This window comes from Patella vulgata, chromosome 5 (assembly GCF_932274485.2).
Source record: "Patella vulgata chromosome 5, xgPatVulg1.2, whole genome shotgun sequence".
In the NCBI taxonomy this organism is placed as follows: Eukaryota; Metazoa; Mollusca; class Gastropoda; family Patellidae; genus Patella; species Patella vulgata.
Window position 1 is genome coordinate 63,823,490 of NC_065883.2, and position 16,008 is coordinate 63,839,497.

General features: G+C 34.3%; 1 protein-coding gene across 1 annotated transcript; it reads left to right on the forward strand.

The window, feature by feature from the left end:
• Nucleotides 1-2: 2 nt before the first annotated feature.
• On the forward strand, nucleotides 3-15,092 carry LOC126820551 (uncharacterized). The gene is made up of 7 exons (XM_050548580.2): nucleotides 3-138; nucleotides 1,309-2,583; nucleotides 4,039-4,331; nucleotides 4,738-8,091; nucleotides 8,403-8,560; nucleotides 10,274-10,389; nucleotides 11,466-15,092. Exons 2-7 carry the CDS (start codon nucleotides 1,496-1,498, stop codon nucleotides 11,575-11,577), a joined length of 5,121 nt encoding a protein of 1,706 aa, XP_050404537.2. The 5' UTR covers nucleotides 3-138; nucleotides 1,309-1,495; the 3' UTR covers nucleotides 11,578-15,092.
• Nucleotides 15,093-16,008: the final 916 nt, after the last annotated feature.

Sequence of the window (16,008 nt, forward strand, 5' to 3'; positions counted from 1 at the left end):
TGGTCAGCCATTGCAGATAAATATATGCAAAATATATTATTAGATTTATTTAACCATTTATTGTCATGACGCAAGGAAATATTACGTTTCTCACACATGGAATTAATATTGCTAACGTCTAATACATCAATTAAATTGGTGAGTATGCCAATTGCAACGAGAAATAACGGTAAACTTACCGTAATTACAAAGCACCTGGTAACGGTGTTTTTAGTTGTAGAGAACTATCACTGGCAATAACCCACGATGTCTGTCCCCTTTCAGAATTATAATGGCTTAAAATACGAATAAATTAATACAACAGACTAGTCAACAATGTCAGAAAATGCATGTGCATTTATATCCGTAATATATCCGTAATTGGTATTTAGAATTATTTTTACCTACAAGAGTACAACGAGTCTGCTCTGTTCAGTGTCGAGACTGGATTTGACAAGGCACTGATGATACTCAGTTATACTGTATAGTATATGTATACTACAGCCTACTAACACTGTCATGGTTGGATTACATAATACTATTATTATGCTGGAAATTATATTGATGGTTTATTTAACCTTTTTCTCGAGACTAAATGCTTTCAGTTTATGATTAATATGATTTAATATATGCATTTTATGTAGTTGCAGAAGCCCACATACTTGTTATGTAAGCTTTTGAGGCTGTATCGTATCACTACACTACAGCCACAGGGCACACTGTGGATATGATGCAAGATATAAATTGGTATTATTTTCTGAATGTGTTTATTATTGTCATGCAATATAATTTACTAAATTACAATAAGGCTAGATGATTTACATCATGCAATATTGAACTTTTGAATTACATGTACAAGCATAAAATCAGACTTTTATTTGGAAGTTTGAAGATGTATCATACTTTTAGTTATAAACTAATGCATACAAGAATTGATCAATGCAAGCAATAAAACATTTAAAATCTCTGTCACAATGTTGTGCTCAATTACATATTATGTTAAAGGTGTAGCCTATGACTGAGTTTATTATTTAACTAAATAAATCACATTGTGACGTTAATTTGACATAACTTGCATTTAATTAAAAAACTGATTGATTTATTACACTGAACTGAACATTACTGTATACAATACAAGTACACATAAACTTAGCATACATGGAATTATAATATTAAATTAATATTATTGTAAAGTGAAATAAAAAATTATACATTTGAGGTCAGCTATATACATGTACATGTTTTTCTATTCTTTTTTATTTAAGTGTTCAAAAAGTAAAGCTTTTTATAATAATGATGATGAAAGCTTGTTCCTTCTTATTGTTTTAGAATGGCTGAAGTTGAAAACCACCTGACAAGAAGAATGTTTTATATTTTTGGATATTTCTAAGTGGATGATCATTATAAATTGTTAAGAGACAACATGAAAAGACTAAAGAGAAGCTCGTCTGAACTTTTTAATGTGTTCCCTAAAAATTTATATTTGTTAGGAGATAAATAACATTCTTAAAGTATAATGAACACAGGGAATGGGCAGAGGCCAAATCAGCATGTGGGGCGAGTACAGCAGCAGATTCCTAATAATCCTAATTTATGCCAGTTTCAGTATGTTGGGATGCCAGTTCACCATCAAGGCTTAAAAAGCAACCAGTTTAGTCCCACACAAGGTCGTAATCATGGCTACATGGGTCCTCCACAAACAGTCCCAGGTCAACAAGGTGCTGGTCAAGCTACATTTCCTGTGGCGAGTATGGCTAATATGGGTACACCTGTTGTGGCAGGAACATTTCCTACAGCAGATATTCTTGCCAATTTTAATCAGATGGGACCTCCTAGACCTAACATGCAGTATAAAACTATGAACAACTGGACTAATCCTAACCCTCCCAATGCTATGGCTTTACCAAGCATTGGTAGTTTGTGGTCTCATTTTCAACAACAGCAACACAACAAACAAAACATCCAACAACCACAACAGCATGTGAATCAACAGCAAGTCACATATCTTCCACCACCACAGCAACAACAATTCATCAGTAATACCGATACCTTAACTTTTTGTGGCAATCCAAATCTACAGTATGGAATGAACCAGTCTTCAGGAACATTAAACCACACTCTAAATTATGGGGGATTTGTAATTAATCGAATACCACAAGCCGGTCAAAACCCCCAAATAGTTAACACTTGCCATCCCAATATGGGCATAGGGCATCAAGGAATGATCCCCACCAACCTACAAGCCAATGCTGGCCTCTTGCAATCTACTTTAGCCCCTCCAGGAATGGCGCAACCCCCAGTTATAAATACAGACGGCTTGGTGACAACTAGTTTAGCAGCCAGTTCAAACCAAGTGACCACACCAACCACCACAGTAACTTTAACGTGTAGTACAAGTGCACAAGTAACAGAGACAGCTACGGTTCATTCCCGAATCCCAGTGACATCTGTTCTATCACCCACTAGTAGTACAACGGCTACTATTAAACCACAAACTATAGACCCAAGTTGTAATAAAGACAGTATTACTGATACTGTACATGGTATTAAAATACCGTTTGGCTGGAAGAGATCGGTTGAAAATAATCAAGTTGTGTATTACAGGTAAATATAGACTTGATTTATACATTTATGTAGAAAACTAAAATCGTATACCGGTACATACATGTATGTAGGTTTTAGCAGGGGTATATATTATTCCACAATGTACCTTTTTTTCTCAATATGCCTTCTGTTCTTTCTCACATCCCTGCCCCTGTGACCTGCACTTTTATTCTTCACAGTAAAATTTCATAAAAGATAAAACTGAAAAAAAAACCCTTTATAATATGGTGCGAGTAATATTTACAAATCAACAAGTTTTCACGTACATGTACATTGCCAGTACGCAATATCATTAGAAAAAAAGATATTTTACCGGTACATGTAAATGTGGTTAGAACACCAAGTCTTCACTTTTATAATACTATCTACTATCTAGACTAGTATTATCTCCCAGTAAACACAATTCAAAAGCTCAATGCTGTGAGAATTGTGTTGATGATCAAGCTATATGTACATGTAAAGGAACGCTTTGCCTGCATGCTGGAAATAAGGCACCTGTCACAGTCATTGGGTTTTGTCAAACACTGCAGTTTTTCAGAAAAATCAAATTGTCTTTTAAATAAATTTACTATGTTAGGTTCCCAAATCGGTGCTCTTTTCATCTTCATCATGATGACAGTTGAGCCGCATGAAAATCAAAACATAAAGCTATCTTTTTTCTTACGTTTGTCTATTAAATACAGTTTTCCATCATTTACAGTTGTACATTGTCTGTTGAGCCACATGAACAACCCCATAATAAAAACTGTACACTGTACATATGTATTTAGTCAGTTAAATGAAATCTCTTTGAAATGCTGGTGCCTTAGCCACATGAATATACATATATTTCCCTGTATTTTGTTTGCTTGTTCTGTATTTTTTTTGTTCTTTTTATTATGCTGGCAATTTAGCAGCATGAACAAACATCCTGGAAGTTTCTGAATTTTGTGTCTTTTATGATATATGATGAATACATATACAATGTAGCATAGAATAAAATGTATTTATTTTATGATACATTTAAATGGTCCATAAACAGCATAGAGTAGCATATTTATTTTATGGGAGCAGGATTGACTCAGTGAGTAGGGTGCTGGCTCCCTAACCTAATGGTCAGGGGTTCGATCATGGTGTTGGTTGAGAGAGTTCCCTGGGATTTTGTAGCATGGTTTCCATTTGTCAGTGGTACATGACAGAGGGCCTGGCAAGACCATGTCTAATGGTTCGGATGGGACAAAAACCATTATCCCATGTACAGGTACATGGTGGGCGTAAAAGAAACCCTTGACATGTTGGAATTTGATATAGAATGGGCTGTAGCACTGCTGTCCATACAAAATTTCCCTGATAGCACACTGTTTGGTGCATGTCCGTCTTCATTAGCCCAGTCAGTGCAGAAAAGTAGAACGCTTTACCCCATTTCAATCGTGTATTTAATATTACAATTATCGGTGTGTTTATTTATATTTTCAGTCCTAGCAGTATGAAATTGTGTAATAAACAGGAAGTGTGTAATTATTTACTATTAGATGGAACATGTAAGTGTGGACTAGAGTGTCCTCTATTAGTGGATAAAGTGTTTAATTTTGATGTGTGTGTTGTGGGACAACAGTGGAATGTGGAGGATGTAACTTGTTCTCAGGACCTCTCGAAACTCTGTAACCATAACAGAAAAATTATTGCAATGGCCAGATTTCAACATAGTCAATCTATTCAAACTTCTACAGGTAGAAGTGCTAGTTGTTCAAGTCATGGAGATGATAGAGGTAAGTTTTATATTACACTCCCTTAAATAATAATTCAAACCAAATCTTACCGTAAGAAGCTTTTAGCAAAGGAGCCCTCTCCCCCAATTTTGTCTGAAGATGAATGCAGAGAGTGTAGGGCATATTTGTAGACATTAATGATTATACCCCACAAATTATACACTGGTTGCTTGCCTATATTCATATTCAGTGGAGGTCTGGTTATGTCGAGATCTTTAGTTTAAAACCACTGATAGTGATAATCCTCCACTTTAAAGTTCTTCTTTCTACCAAGCTTATTCAATTTTATAAAACCCACTAACTAAGTCGAGTCTTGGTCAGTTGAAGAGACTTCTAAAACATGATTGATTCTTCTTTTCAAATTATATCAGTTCTTACATAAAGTTTGAATTCAAATTTTTTTTAGATCAATCTGATGTAGAAAGTAATAAAACAGACCAGTCTTCTAGTAGTGAAATAAAGCCAAACAGTTCTAATCATATTACTTCAACACAACCTAAAGTTCTCGGTAATCAGTCTTTTGGAACAGCTTTATTAGATGCACAGACTTTATTACCACCAGGACTCATGGTGCATAACCACAGAATGCCAAAATTTACTGATGTGCCTCACATTAATCCGTTTGAAGTAGCCACAAAACCGAGGCCAGTCAGAAAGCGTAAACCTAGGGCAAAGAAATCGCAAACGCCCGACCCAGCTGCCGATTTAGGTCCTATTACTTGTCATGTTCCACAGAAATTAGATTTTAGTCAAGAAAGTCATTTTAGTTATCGTTTTAAGATGGATCAGATGAACTGCCATATGCAGCCTTCATTAAGTCCTAACGATTACCAACAGGGGTTAGTTTCCCCACAGGGTCTTCTGTCTCCACAACCAGGACTCGTTTCACCTCCTAGTGTGTTCAATGCCCAATCTCAGGGTATGAAGGGACCAGTTGTGTTTCAAAATTCAGCACCAGTTTGTGCTGTGCCTTCAGGACATTTTCTTGAGCAAGTTCCAACGTCAGCAATGAATACTGCTAACTTACAGTCTCAGTTCCAAGTACCGGTTAACATACAATCAAATACCGGCGTCATGTTTCAACAGATGATGCCAGTACACAATCCTGTTTCACCAAGACTTGGTAATGAGGCCATGTATAATCCAAATAATCCTTACCAACAAAATGTTTTGTGTAATACGAATGCTGGTAACTATACTTATCCTCAAATGACGGATCTGATGTGGCTGGAATCTGGAAAACCAAAGAGTAAAAGACCAAGGGGAAAGAAGGACAAGCACAAATTAAACAGTATTGTCGATCGAACATCTCCATGCCCCAATGTTGATGTTCGAAATCTCGGCCCCAAAACTCCAGAGTCTAATTCTGAAGTATCTTTCCTTGAAAATCCTACAGCATTTCTTGCTCAGCAAACAGTGTTAGTGAATAACTCAATTAAGTCTCCACTTGCACAGTCCAAAGATTTAACTCCTCCTAGTAATATGAAGGGTTGTGAAGGAACATCATCTGGTTGGAAGTCCTCAGCTAAACCTCTTGCTACTAACACAAGTATTACAACTGCTTCACCAGTTGGCATTAGTTCAGATGCTTCAACTAACAAACCAACTAACTTACACCATAATAAAGATGATACATCGACTGCCAATCTGAAAGAAACCAAACCATTAGACAGACACCAGAGGTCTCCAGTAACCATAAAAGTTGAGAAAACCGAAGATAGCGCAGAGACATCAAGAAATGAAAACAATCCCAGTGACTCAGCCACTTCAGGTGATAAGGTTGTAAGACTGGGTCAATGTCCCCAAAACTCAAACCAAACAGAGAAAAGATCCCCTAACACTCCTTTAGCTCAAGTTAGTGCAACTATGAATGATGAAGTCAACCAATCTGGAAATAATCTTCAACAAATAAATACTGAACAGGGTGATTTCCCAGCTAGTAATCTTTTGTCTGCTGCTGCCAGAGCTCAGATCACTCAACAGCAAACTCAGAATATCTTAGGACACAATATTAACACTATAACTAACACTGTGGCCGATAATGCTAATGTTGCTGAATGGATGAACAAAATTGTTTTGGCTAACAATGGAGCAGCAAATGTACCTTTAGATCAACACACTCACATAATGCTACAACAAAATCCTAATATTTTAGCTGGTGGTCATGGAGGTTTGGTGAACACCTTCAATGGGATGACAGGATTGCCTTTGAACATGTTCTTTCCTTTAGGACAAGCTGTAGATCCGTCATCTTTGTCACCTTCTAATCTGTTACTGAATGTCAACCAGCAGGTTCCTTTTATGAAATCTGATGTTTCAAACGCTACTTCAACAGTATTGACTACGTCCCAGGATCCTAACCATCAAAAATCTTCTGTGGCTCATGTGCAAGCCTCAAACCAAGTTCAAGCAACAGAGATGATGAATACAGATCAAGGTATATCATCAGTTAATACTCCCATGCCAAGAATATCAGTACCTCTGGTGTCCAATGTTACCAACAGTATTTCGCAAGTTATCCCCACTGTTGGAGTCACACAGCCAATACTGAATCAACAACCATTGACCCAGATGTTAGGAGGGATGACTTTTCCTGCCATGAACAGTTTATTTGTAACTAATCCTATTGCTCCAAATCAACATTGTAACCAGAACTTGACTTTGATGGATATAATGCAACCTGGAGAACAAAATAAAGCTGTACCCAAATCAAGCCCTACACCAGTTGATAATGTTGCTGTCACTGGTAATATTAATCCAGACATTTTGGCACAAGCCCAAAAGAATGATCAGTTGGGAAATAATGCAAACCAACAGCTTCTTTTCTTGCCCAATTTAAATTTTCCTATGATGCAAGTTCAAGGATCTAATCCATATTTTCAGCAGGCGGAAATTGAAAAATTAGGTCTTCAGAGCACACCACAGTACATGGTACCAAATCCTATAGTTGATCCAACAGGTCAGTTCTGTGCTAACCAACAGAACCAAAACAACTTACTTGGTTTATTGGGCATGCAGCAAATGTGGAACAATTTGTCCACAACTGCTGTAGGGAACCTGACTCCAGCCCAACTTCAACAAGTACAGACTTTGCAGTTTCAGCAGCTTCTGCTACAACAACTTCAAGGTATGCAGACACTAGTAAATCAAATTAGTCTTCAGACTGTATCACAGCAGGGATTGGAAAGTGGTACTCAACAAACACAGGGGTTGAAAGTGGAGCAGGATTGTAATGGCGGTGATGGCGAAGAAGAAGTAGCTCAAGCAGAAGATGGAGAAGATGAACCAGATGACACTGAGAAGCCTGAAGAAGAGGAGGAGGAGAAGCCATTGCTTGAAACCAAAGTAATGGAAAAACCTCATGTTGGTGTGGTTATAAAAAGGAACACTAGTAAATCATCTGCAAAAAATGTGAATAAAAAAATAAACTCTGCCAGTACTAGTGAAACTAATCATGGGTGGAATTTGATGCAATCTGATAAAATAAAGTGTGTGCCTAGAAAAAAGTTAAAGCAGGAGCTAAAGCACGACATTAATCATGACAAAACTAAAGTGGACAGTTCCAATCATTTACATGTAACTAGTTCAAATTTTGTTGCTAGTAATACCAGTGAAAATCATATAACTAGTGGTTGTGTTCAAACTGAAACTAATGTGAAACACAGTAGCAATAGACCTGTCCATCATTATAATGGGGAGATAACTCTTGTTAATACTGCCAGTTTAAAAAGGTCAAGAGATGAAGATTTGAACAATTCAGGTAATTTGTATTCTTTTTGTTTTATCTAGGGAATGTTTCTGACAGTTGTTTTAGATTTGTTTTATCACTTATATCATTTTTCCCAAAAACTTTTTGAAACTGTACATTGTAATTAGAAGGATTCAGAATAAGTTAAGTTCTACTGTCCTTCTATGCCATTTCACATACATTTATTATCATCAGATAAAATCAAGTACGATATATAACAGCATTCAGAGTACAACGTAAAAATGTACATGTATACAGTTTGTTTCTAGAAAATTTTTTTAAAACTGATAAAATTAAAGTATTATTTCATTTTATGTAAATAGGTGGTATATTAGTAAAAAGAGAGAAGTTATCTAGAAATTTTCATCATGGTGATTTAGTATGGGGAGAAGTAGCTGGTTCTGATTGGCCAGGGAAATTAATTCACTGTAACAATCACATTAACAATACAGATAGTAATGGTATTAATGGTGAAGAAAAAGTAAGTATATGATTTTAAAATCTACTATGACTACATGTACTATATGGAACTAGATCACTGAACAGGGGATCCTGGATATAATCCTCAAGAGGGGGGGTTGGATGGCCGAATGGTTAGCATGTGCGCGCTGTATCATATGGTCTGTCATTGAATCAACTGGCGGGGTTTCGATTCCCCAGTTGTACGTGGCAAGGAGTAGGGTTGCATGTCCAACCTCATGAGTTTTCTTTGGGTCCTCCGGTTTCCTCCCACTGCTAAAGACCCCTACGCGCAAGCGAATTATTGAAATTAAATTAAACAATATGTTAGTCCCGAAATGACCTAGTTTGTGCCTCGTGGACCTTAAACCCCATTTCTCTCTCTCTCTCTGATCCCCAAGATTTTCCAGTTTGTTCCCCCCCCCACCCTCCTTGTCAGTGGTGTAGGCTGGAAAAGCATCTAATAATTTGAATGCTGTTATTTGCAACAGAATTTAGATCTTGTAATAATTTGTTGTATTTACAGCAGCTACATGTAAAATTCCAAAGGATTAAGAACACAGCAGCCAAGATATTGTCTCTCGCTCCCTGCTACATTCACTAGCACAAATTCTTAAAGAACTAGGATTTTTTAATCTGTTACAAAATGTAGTTACAGATTCAAATTCAAATTTAAAACTCCTACAGCTCTGTTTGATCAAATGGCATTTTCCTACTATTCTCCCCCATCCCGAAGTCAGTGGGTTAAGTGAAATGCAGCCACTGGAAGCTTGAATCTTGGGAATTTGTTGTATTTAGATCCAGACTTTAAACATTTCTGTTCAAAATACATTCACTTTAATTTGTGACAGACAGTTGCAGTCATAATTATATTGTTCTTATATGCTCTTTGATTGAGCATACATTAAGCAGTGGACACATTAGCCGAATCGATCAGCCGAATCAATCGGGGCCGAATTTTATTCGGCCGAATGGGTGGACACACTAGCCGAATGCTTCGCCCTATTCAACCTGTCGATTGCATCACCTTTCACGTCACATGATTAAACATGGCGTCGTCTATGTCTTCAATCTATCACGTGACTTCTAGTGATTGGCTAATGAATTCTATATTCGGCCGAATGCTTCGGAGAAGCGGACACACTAGGCGATTATAATTCGGCCGAATATATCAAACCTGTTTGATTCGGGCGAATCATTCGGCCGCATGACAGTGGACACACTAGGCGAATTTCGACGCCGATTGATTCGGCCGAATCATTCGGCTAGTGTGTCCACCGCATTAAGCAGTGGACACATTAGCCGAATCGTTCGGCCGAATCAATCGGCGCCGAATTTTATTCGGCCGAATGGGTAGACACACTAGCCGAATGCTTCGCCCGATTCAACCTGCCGATTGCATCACCTTTCACGCCACATGATTAAACATGGCGGCGTCTATGTCTTCACTGTATCACGTGACTTCTCGATATGAGTGGTGATTGGCTAATGAATTCTATATTCGGCCGAATGCTTCGGCGAAGCGGACACACCAGGCGAATTCGGCCGAATATATCAAACCTGTTTGATTCGGGCGAATCATTCGGCCGAATGACAGTGGACACACTAGGCGAATTTCGATGCCGATTGATTCGGCCGAATCATTCCGCTAGTGTGTCCACCACTTTATACTCATGCATGGATATTGTTCATTATAAATAGATTATTATTATTATTATTATTATTATATATACAGGTATTAGTAAAATGGTTTGGAGATTGTGGTGAATCTCGTGTTGAATTAGTTCACTTGAAGTCATGGAATGAAGGTTTGTTAGCCTATCAACAAACACAACAAACTAAAAATAAAAGGTTGGTTGAATATAATGATATATCTTTAATATTAAATAATAATAATAATAATCTATTTATAAAGCGCTGAATATTCAACAAACTGGTTGCTCAAGAGCGCTAAATGGATATATTGTATTTGTACATTTTTTTTAATATCCAAACTCATCACTTCTGCAACTTTTGATTCATTCTTGAATTCAAATTTACCTGTTTATAGCTAGTGAAAAGCATTTTTAGCAGCAGACTTCTTAATTTGTGAAATAATATCTTCTTGTGAGTTTGTAACCTTCACCTTCAGTAATGTTTGCGGCAATGTATGTTTGAGCTTACAACACCAAAATGAAAAATTGAGTATTTATAAGATAAAAGTTACAAGTTATCAATTTAGAAAATGGGATTTTAAAGTATAATATAATGTATTAAATGTTGATCATATGTTGGGAAAAGCAAATAATTTTTTGCTTCCCATGCGACTGAAAGTAATATCCCCAAACACTTCTGATAGTAATTACGACATAATTTATTTACAATTCCAATTGACACGAGTCACTGAATACAGCATTAGCCTGGATTGTTGATGTACATGAACATGTCAGTGTATAACTACAAATCCCACTGCTTCTCACGTATTGTAGCTGGCTGTTATTTTAAAGTCACAGATTACTATATTGTATTTTTATGATTATACAATGTACCTCATTTTTAACAGTTTGTGTTAAAATGTACTATTGAATGGATTATTCAACATTCAACATGTTAGAGTCATCTGTAAGGGATTAAAAAAAAGGGCTCAAGATGACACTTTCTTGGTTATGTTGTCTTTTTAAGATGTCAACTGTTATAAAATTTCCAATTTGTGATGTTTTTATAATGGAATCATTTTTGGACCAATATTCCTGCGATTCATCAACTTTCACAATATTGTAGTTATCAAGGGATTCAAAATATGGTTAATGAGGAGCATAATGTAATTTGATATGATGATGAATTCTGTGGGGCTTTTATTTAATTAGTAGAGATTTTATATTCTGAATATTTATGGATTTGAAAATCAATTTATATCCTATTTTAGATAACCATATTTTTTATTTCAGAGAGCGACATTTTAATGCTACTTTAGAAGAAGCCATTAAAGAAGCTTTATTACAAGAACGTGCAAATAATCTACCTCTTATGGTGAGAGCAAATAAAAAAAAGAAAGTTTGAGTTTTTAATAGATATACTTTATTATTCTGGTATTAAAATTGTAAATAATTGTATTTATATGAGGAATATATTTCTCTTCAAATGAAGTAATATCTTTTCATATCAATGATGTTTATTTTTACTGTCAAAAAGAAAATATATTTTGTCGTGATTTTGTAGGTTTTTAAAACAGAGTTGGTGAGTTATGGGCATTTTGCTCCCCTGATTAAAATTAGGGGTTAATTTTATGGTTATGTCTTCTGTACCTTTGTTTTTTTTTTCATAGTCAAAAATTGTTACTCTATTTATCACTTAAAGTTTAAATTCTTTATTGACTAGGTCTTGAAATGAAAATTCTAATGTTTCTAAAATATTGCGGTTGTTTATTTTTGAATATTTAATAAGTGAAAATGAATTTTATAATGTTGATTTTTATTTAATTTTTATATTTTGTTGTTTTTTTTGTTGAAAAAACCCTTCAATTAATTAGATAAATAAAAAAAAAAAATTTGCTAGGTTAGTGTACATTGTATCTTAACAGAAATTTATTATAAGGGCATTCTGCTGCGATATATAATCAGTGGTTCAACAAGTAAAAATAAGATTTTCGAAAAGTATTGGTAATACTTGGTCCTGTTCGCTGTCCATAGATTTTTACTATTTGTATATTGACAACATGTGAAACTATATTTATAAAACTGAGGATAATTGTTCATTTTTTTATCGATTTTTACAAAAGAAAGTACATTTTATTTCAGAAATTTATGAAATTAAAATAAACACAACAAACAATCTGGCCTTATCACTTCCACTTTAAATTGTAAAAGATGAATTTATAGAGCAATCTGAGACATTACCTAAAAAAAAAAAGAAGAGTTTAATATTTGTTCCAAGTAAAATACAGTGTACTGAAATAAGCATGGTTACAAATCAGGGCTCTGGCTTCACATTTTTTTTGCCCAACATTTAAATTTTCACATATTTCGTTTATTTCAGATTTGTAAAACATTTTCTTTCAAAAATATGTCAATTTTTTATCACTGTTTTAATTTATAAATCAACTATTAAGTATTTTTGCAGATAAAGCTATCAATTTTACTGTAATTGTTGTGTTTCACAGAATTTTTGAAAGAAATATTATTCCTCACATAAACTTCCCAACCAGACAACAATTAATTTCACTATCAATTGGTCAATACTAGTTAATTTGAGCAAAATGAGAGATCACTACTATAAATATGTGTATTTTAAGCTAAAAGGTTCTCTTTTTGCCAACATTAAAGAGACCATTATGTAGGTATATAGGGACAATGGAATACATGTACTTGAGATAACATACAAACTGTTAATTTTAATTTAAATAACCTCCTCTGTTAAGTTTATGTTTTACTTTTAACCCTTGTAGCTTATGAAGCTTTCTGGTACTATATTATATATATATCTATATCATATATATGTAGTACTTCTTTTATTTATTTCTGACTGCATAGTGCTATTATTACTAATTGTTATTATTATTATTATTATTATAAATATTGTTAATATGCAGTCTCTGTTTGTTGGTGTCTGTCCTTTTGTCATCTTCACAATATCAAGCATTTACAAAATATGTCTGATACAATGACAAGGTTTTAAGATCAAAAGAGGTTGTTTCAATATACATCAGATGTCACAACACCATGACTTCACGAAGATGGTGGTTTAGTTAGTCAGGAGTTGAATGACGTGTACATCTTTTATATGCATAATGTTAATTTTAGATTATTTTCCCCTTGCTGTTCAACCAACCTATATATTTACGATATTTCATGTTCTAGTTACTGTGTAGAAATCCAAAACATGACATAAGATACTTCTTTCTATTTAAAAGTATTTCAACGTCAGGATTTTTTAAAGATTATTTTGTGATTTAAAAATCTTGACTATTTCATGGTTTGATTGATTATAAACATATTATTTTGCAGGTAGTTTTATATGGCAATTAATTTATATATGGTATATTCTGAATTGATACCTCAAATGAATTAAACATCTTTGATGTACTATATGTCAAAATGAAGTATTTAAATTGGTTTGATCTGATTGGTTATTTTGGTTTGGGAAGGAGCAAGCTGTATAATTAAATTTTTGGATCCAAAGATTAAGTGAAAATCAATTGTTTACTTAATTTAGTTTAAATATTGGCTTACTCTTGTCACCAGTGGAATATAAAATCAGTTTCTGTCAACACTGGCTTTATCTGTAAAATTTTAATTCCACAATACAGATTAAAATAAATGAAATGATAAATTTATTTTTGACACAAATCAAATCTATAATTTTATTTTTTTTGAAACAAATCAAAGCGGCCTAGTCACTTTAAAGAAGTTAGATGAGGTACATGTAAAGGACATAGTCTATAGCTTTATCTTGTAGTGGAGTGAAGGACACCCCAGATTGTAATCAAATAGAGTGTGTACGACCATACAATTTTAAACCTAACTATTATAACAGGGGAGCTAATCCACTTGTATTATATTATTGAATTTGTAAGATGCAATATAGGTTCTGTAAATGATATAAGTGTTTTTACTGTACAGAATGTGTTCTTTAATAAGTATATTTTATCTTATTTCCTATCATGTTTAACATGTTGACTAGAGGACATTTTTTTCTAATAAATCTCTTTTATAGTATCTTTATATATCCGTTTCTTTAAACTTTAATAAATAAAACCTGTTTCTTTAAAATTCATTTAAACTATAGTATAGATAATTTCATTTTTCGAGTTATCGAGCTAAATAGAAAATTACCGAGTTGTGCAAATTAAGGAATAATTGAATGTAACCATTTGATGGGTGATGACAATTATGAATGTAATCTTGAATGTTTAAGTTAATGAAAAGCAATTGATAAAATGGCATAAAATGTTTTTTGTTCTTGTGGCTTTAGTGATTTCTAATGTTATTGATATAAATATTTTGTAATAAATGTAAATATTTCTCGATTGTTTTATACATACAAAATATTATATTAAGGGATGTTTTTGTTTTGTTAAGTCCATCTATATGAAGAAAATTTATACTTTTATTAGTGAATTAGTGCTAATATAAAAATCTTTATGAACTTGTATATATTACAAATTGATTTTTCTTTGTTCTTAATATATGTATATAGACCGATAAAACCCCCTTGTTTTAATGTGCCATGTGGTAATATATTATGTACTAACCAGTAATTTTATTATCTTTGTGTTCATTGTTTTTTTTTTCTGTGCTCAAAGCACCTCTAGATGCAAAAACATTTAACTATAATTATTATTGTAAATTCTTGTAATGTAATATATATATAACAAAACTGTTATTTTGTGTCCATTAAGACTTTGTTATATGTGCTCATATGTGTGTGCACTTTAATGTAGATTTACTATTGGTATACAGAGAAAGATAATGTATTATTATTATTATTATATTATTATCTTTGTCAACTCTAGCTATAAGAAATCATCAAACATGTCAACATTATTTATGTTGAATATAAATATTTAAAAAAAGAAAGCCAGAGTTGTTTTTTTTTTTATTAGTTATGTTTAATGCTGAAGAAGTCTAAAAATTAGGAAGCAGGATGGTTGGCTGAGTGATTCAAAGCATGGTGCTGCTTATCTTTAGTGCATTAACACCATATTTCCAGGATTGTATGTGACAGAGTCAGACAGAGTAGGGTGGTTTTGGCTTGGGACCACCCAGTTCAAATAGCATGGGCCAAGAAGCTCAGTACTTACTGGTCAGTGGTTGCACCACCAGTACCCATTAATGGTCTTCAGGTGGGATGGAAAACACTGAGCGCTGATTTCTGGGAAAAATTCTCTCCTGTGTACTAGGGGGGTTGGATGGCTGAATGGTTAGCGTGCGCGCGCTGTATCATAAAGTCTGTCATTGAGTCGACTGGCGTGGTTTCGAATCCCCGGTTGTACGTGGCAGGGAGTAGGGTCGCCTGTCCAACCTCGTGGGTTTTCTCCGGGTCCTCCGGTTTCCTCCCACTGCTAAAGACCCCTACGCGCAAGCGAATTATGTAAATAAAATTAAACCACATGTTAGTCCCGAAATGACCTAGTTTGTGTCGAGTGGACGTTAAACCCCATTTCTCTCTCTCTCTCTCCTGTGTACTACAAAAATACAAATTGCTGTAACAAGTAAAGTTTCCACCAGAAAAAAAATCTTGCCCCTGTTTTAGGCTACAGTCCCCAACAGCTAAACCAGACAATGACATTAATTGATCCAATCTAAGTAAACTAAGATTCCTTTTTATGTTCTGTGTAATTTATTCCGTTGGTCACCCCATTAACATCTAAAGACTCCCTTTTATTTCCTAACCACAAATCCCTCCCAATTCTTCTACACAATGGTACAGAAATTACCTCAAAACAAGAAATACTGCAAGTAAAAAATTAATGTGACATGTCTACTGTCTTGT

Coding starts and splice junctions, on each gene's coding strand:
- LOC126820551 (XM_050548580.2), top strand. CDS start 1,496: ATGAACACAGGGAATGGGCAGAGGCCAAATCAGCATGTGGGGCGAGTA. Junction 4,332..4,737: donor AAGTCATGGAGATGATAGAG/GTAAGTTTTATA, acceptor AATTTTTTTTAG/ATCAATCTGATGTAGAAAGT. Junction 8,561..10,273: donor GTATTAATGGTGAAGAAAAA/GTAAGTATATGA, acceptor TTATATATACAG/GTATTAGTAAAATGGTTTGG.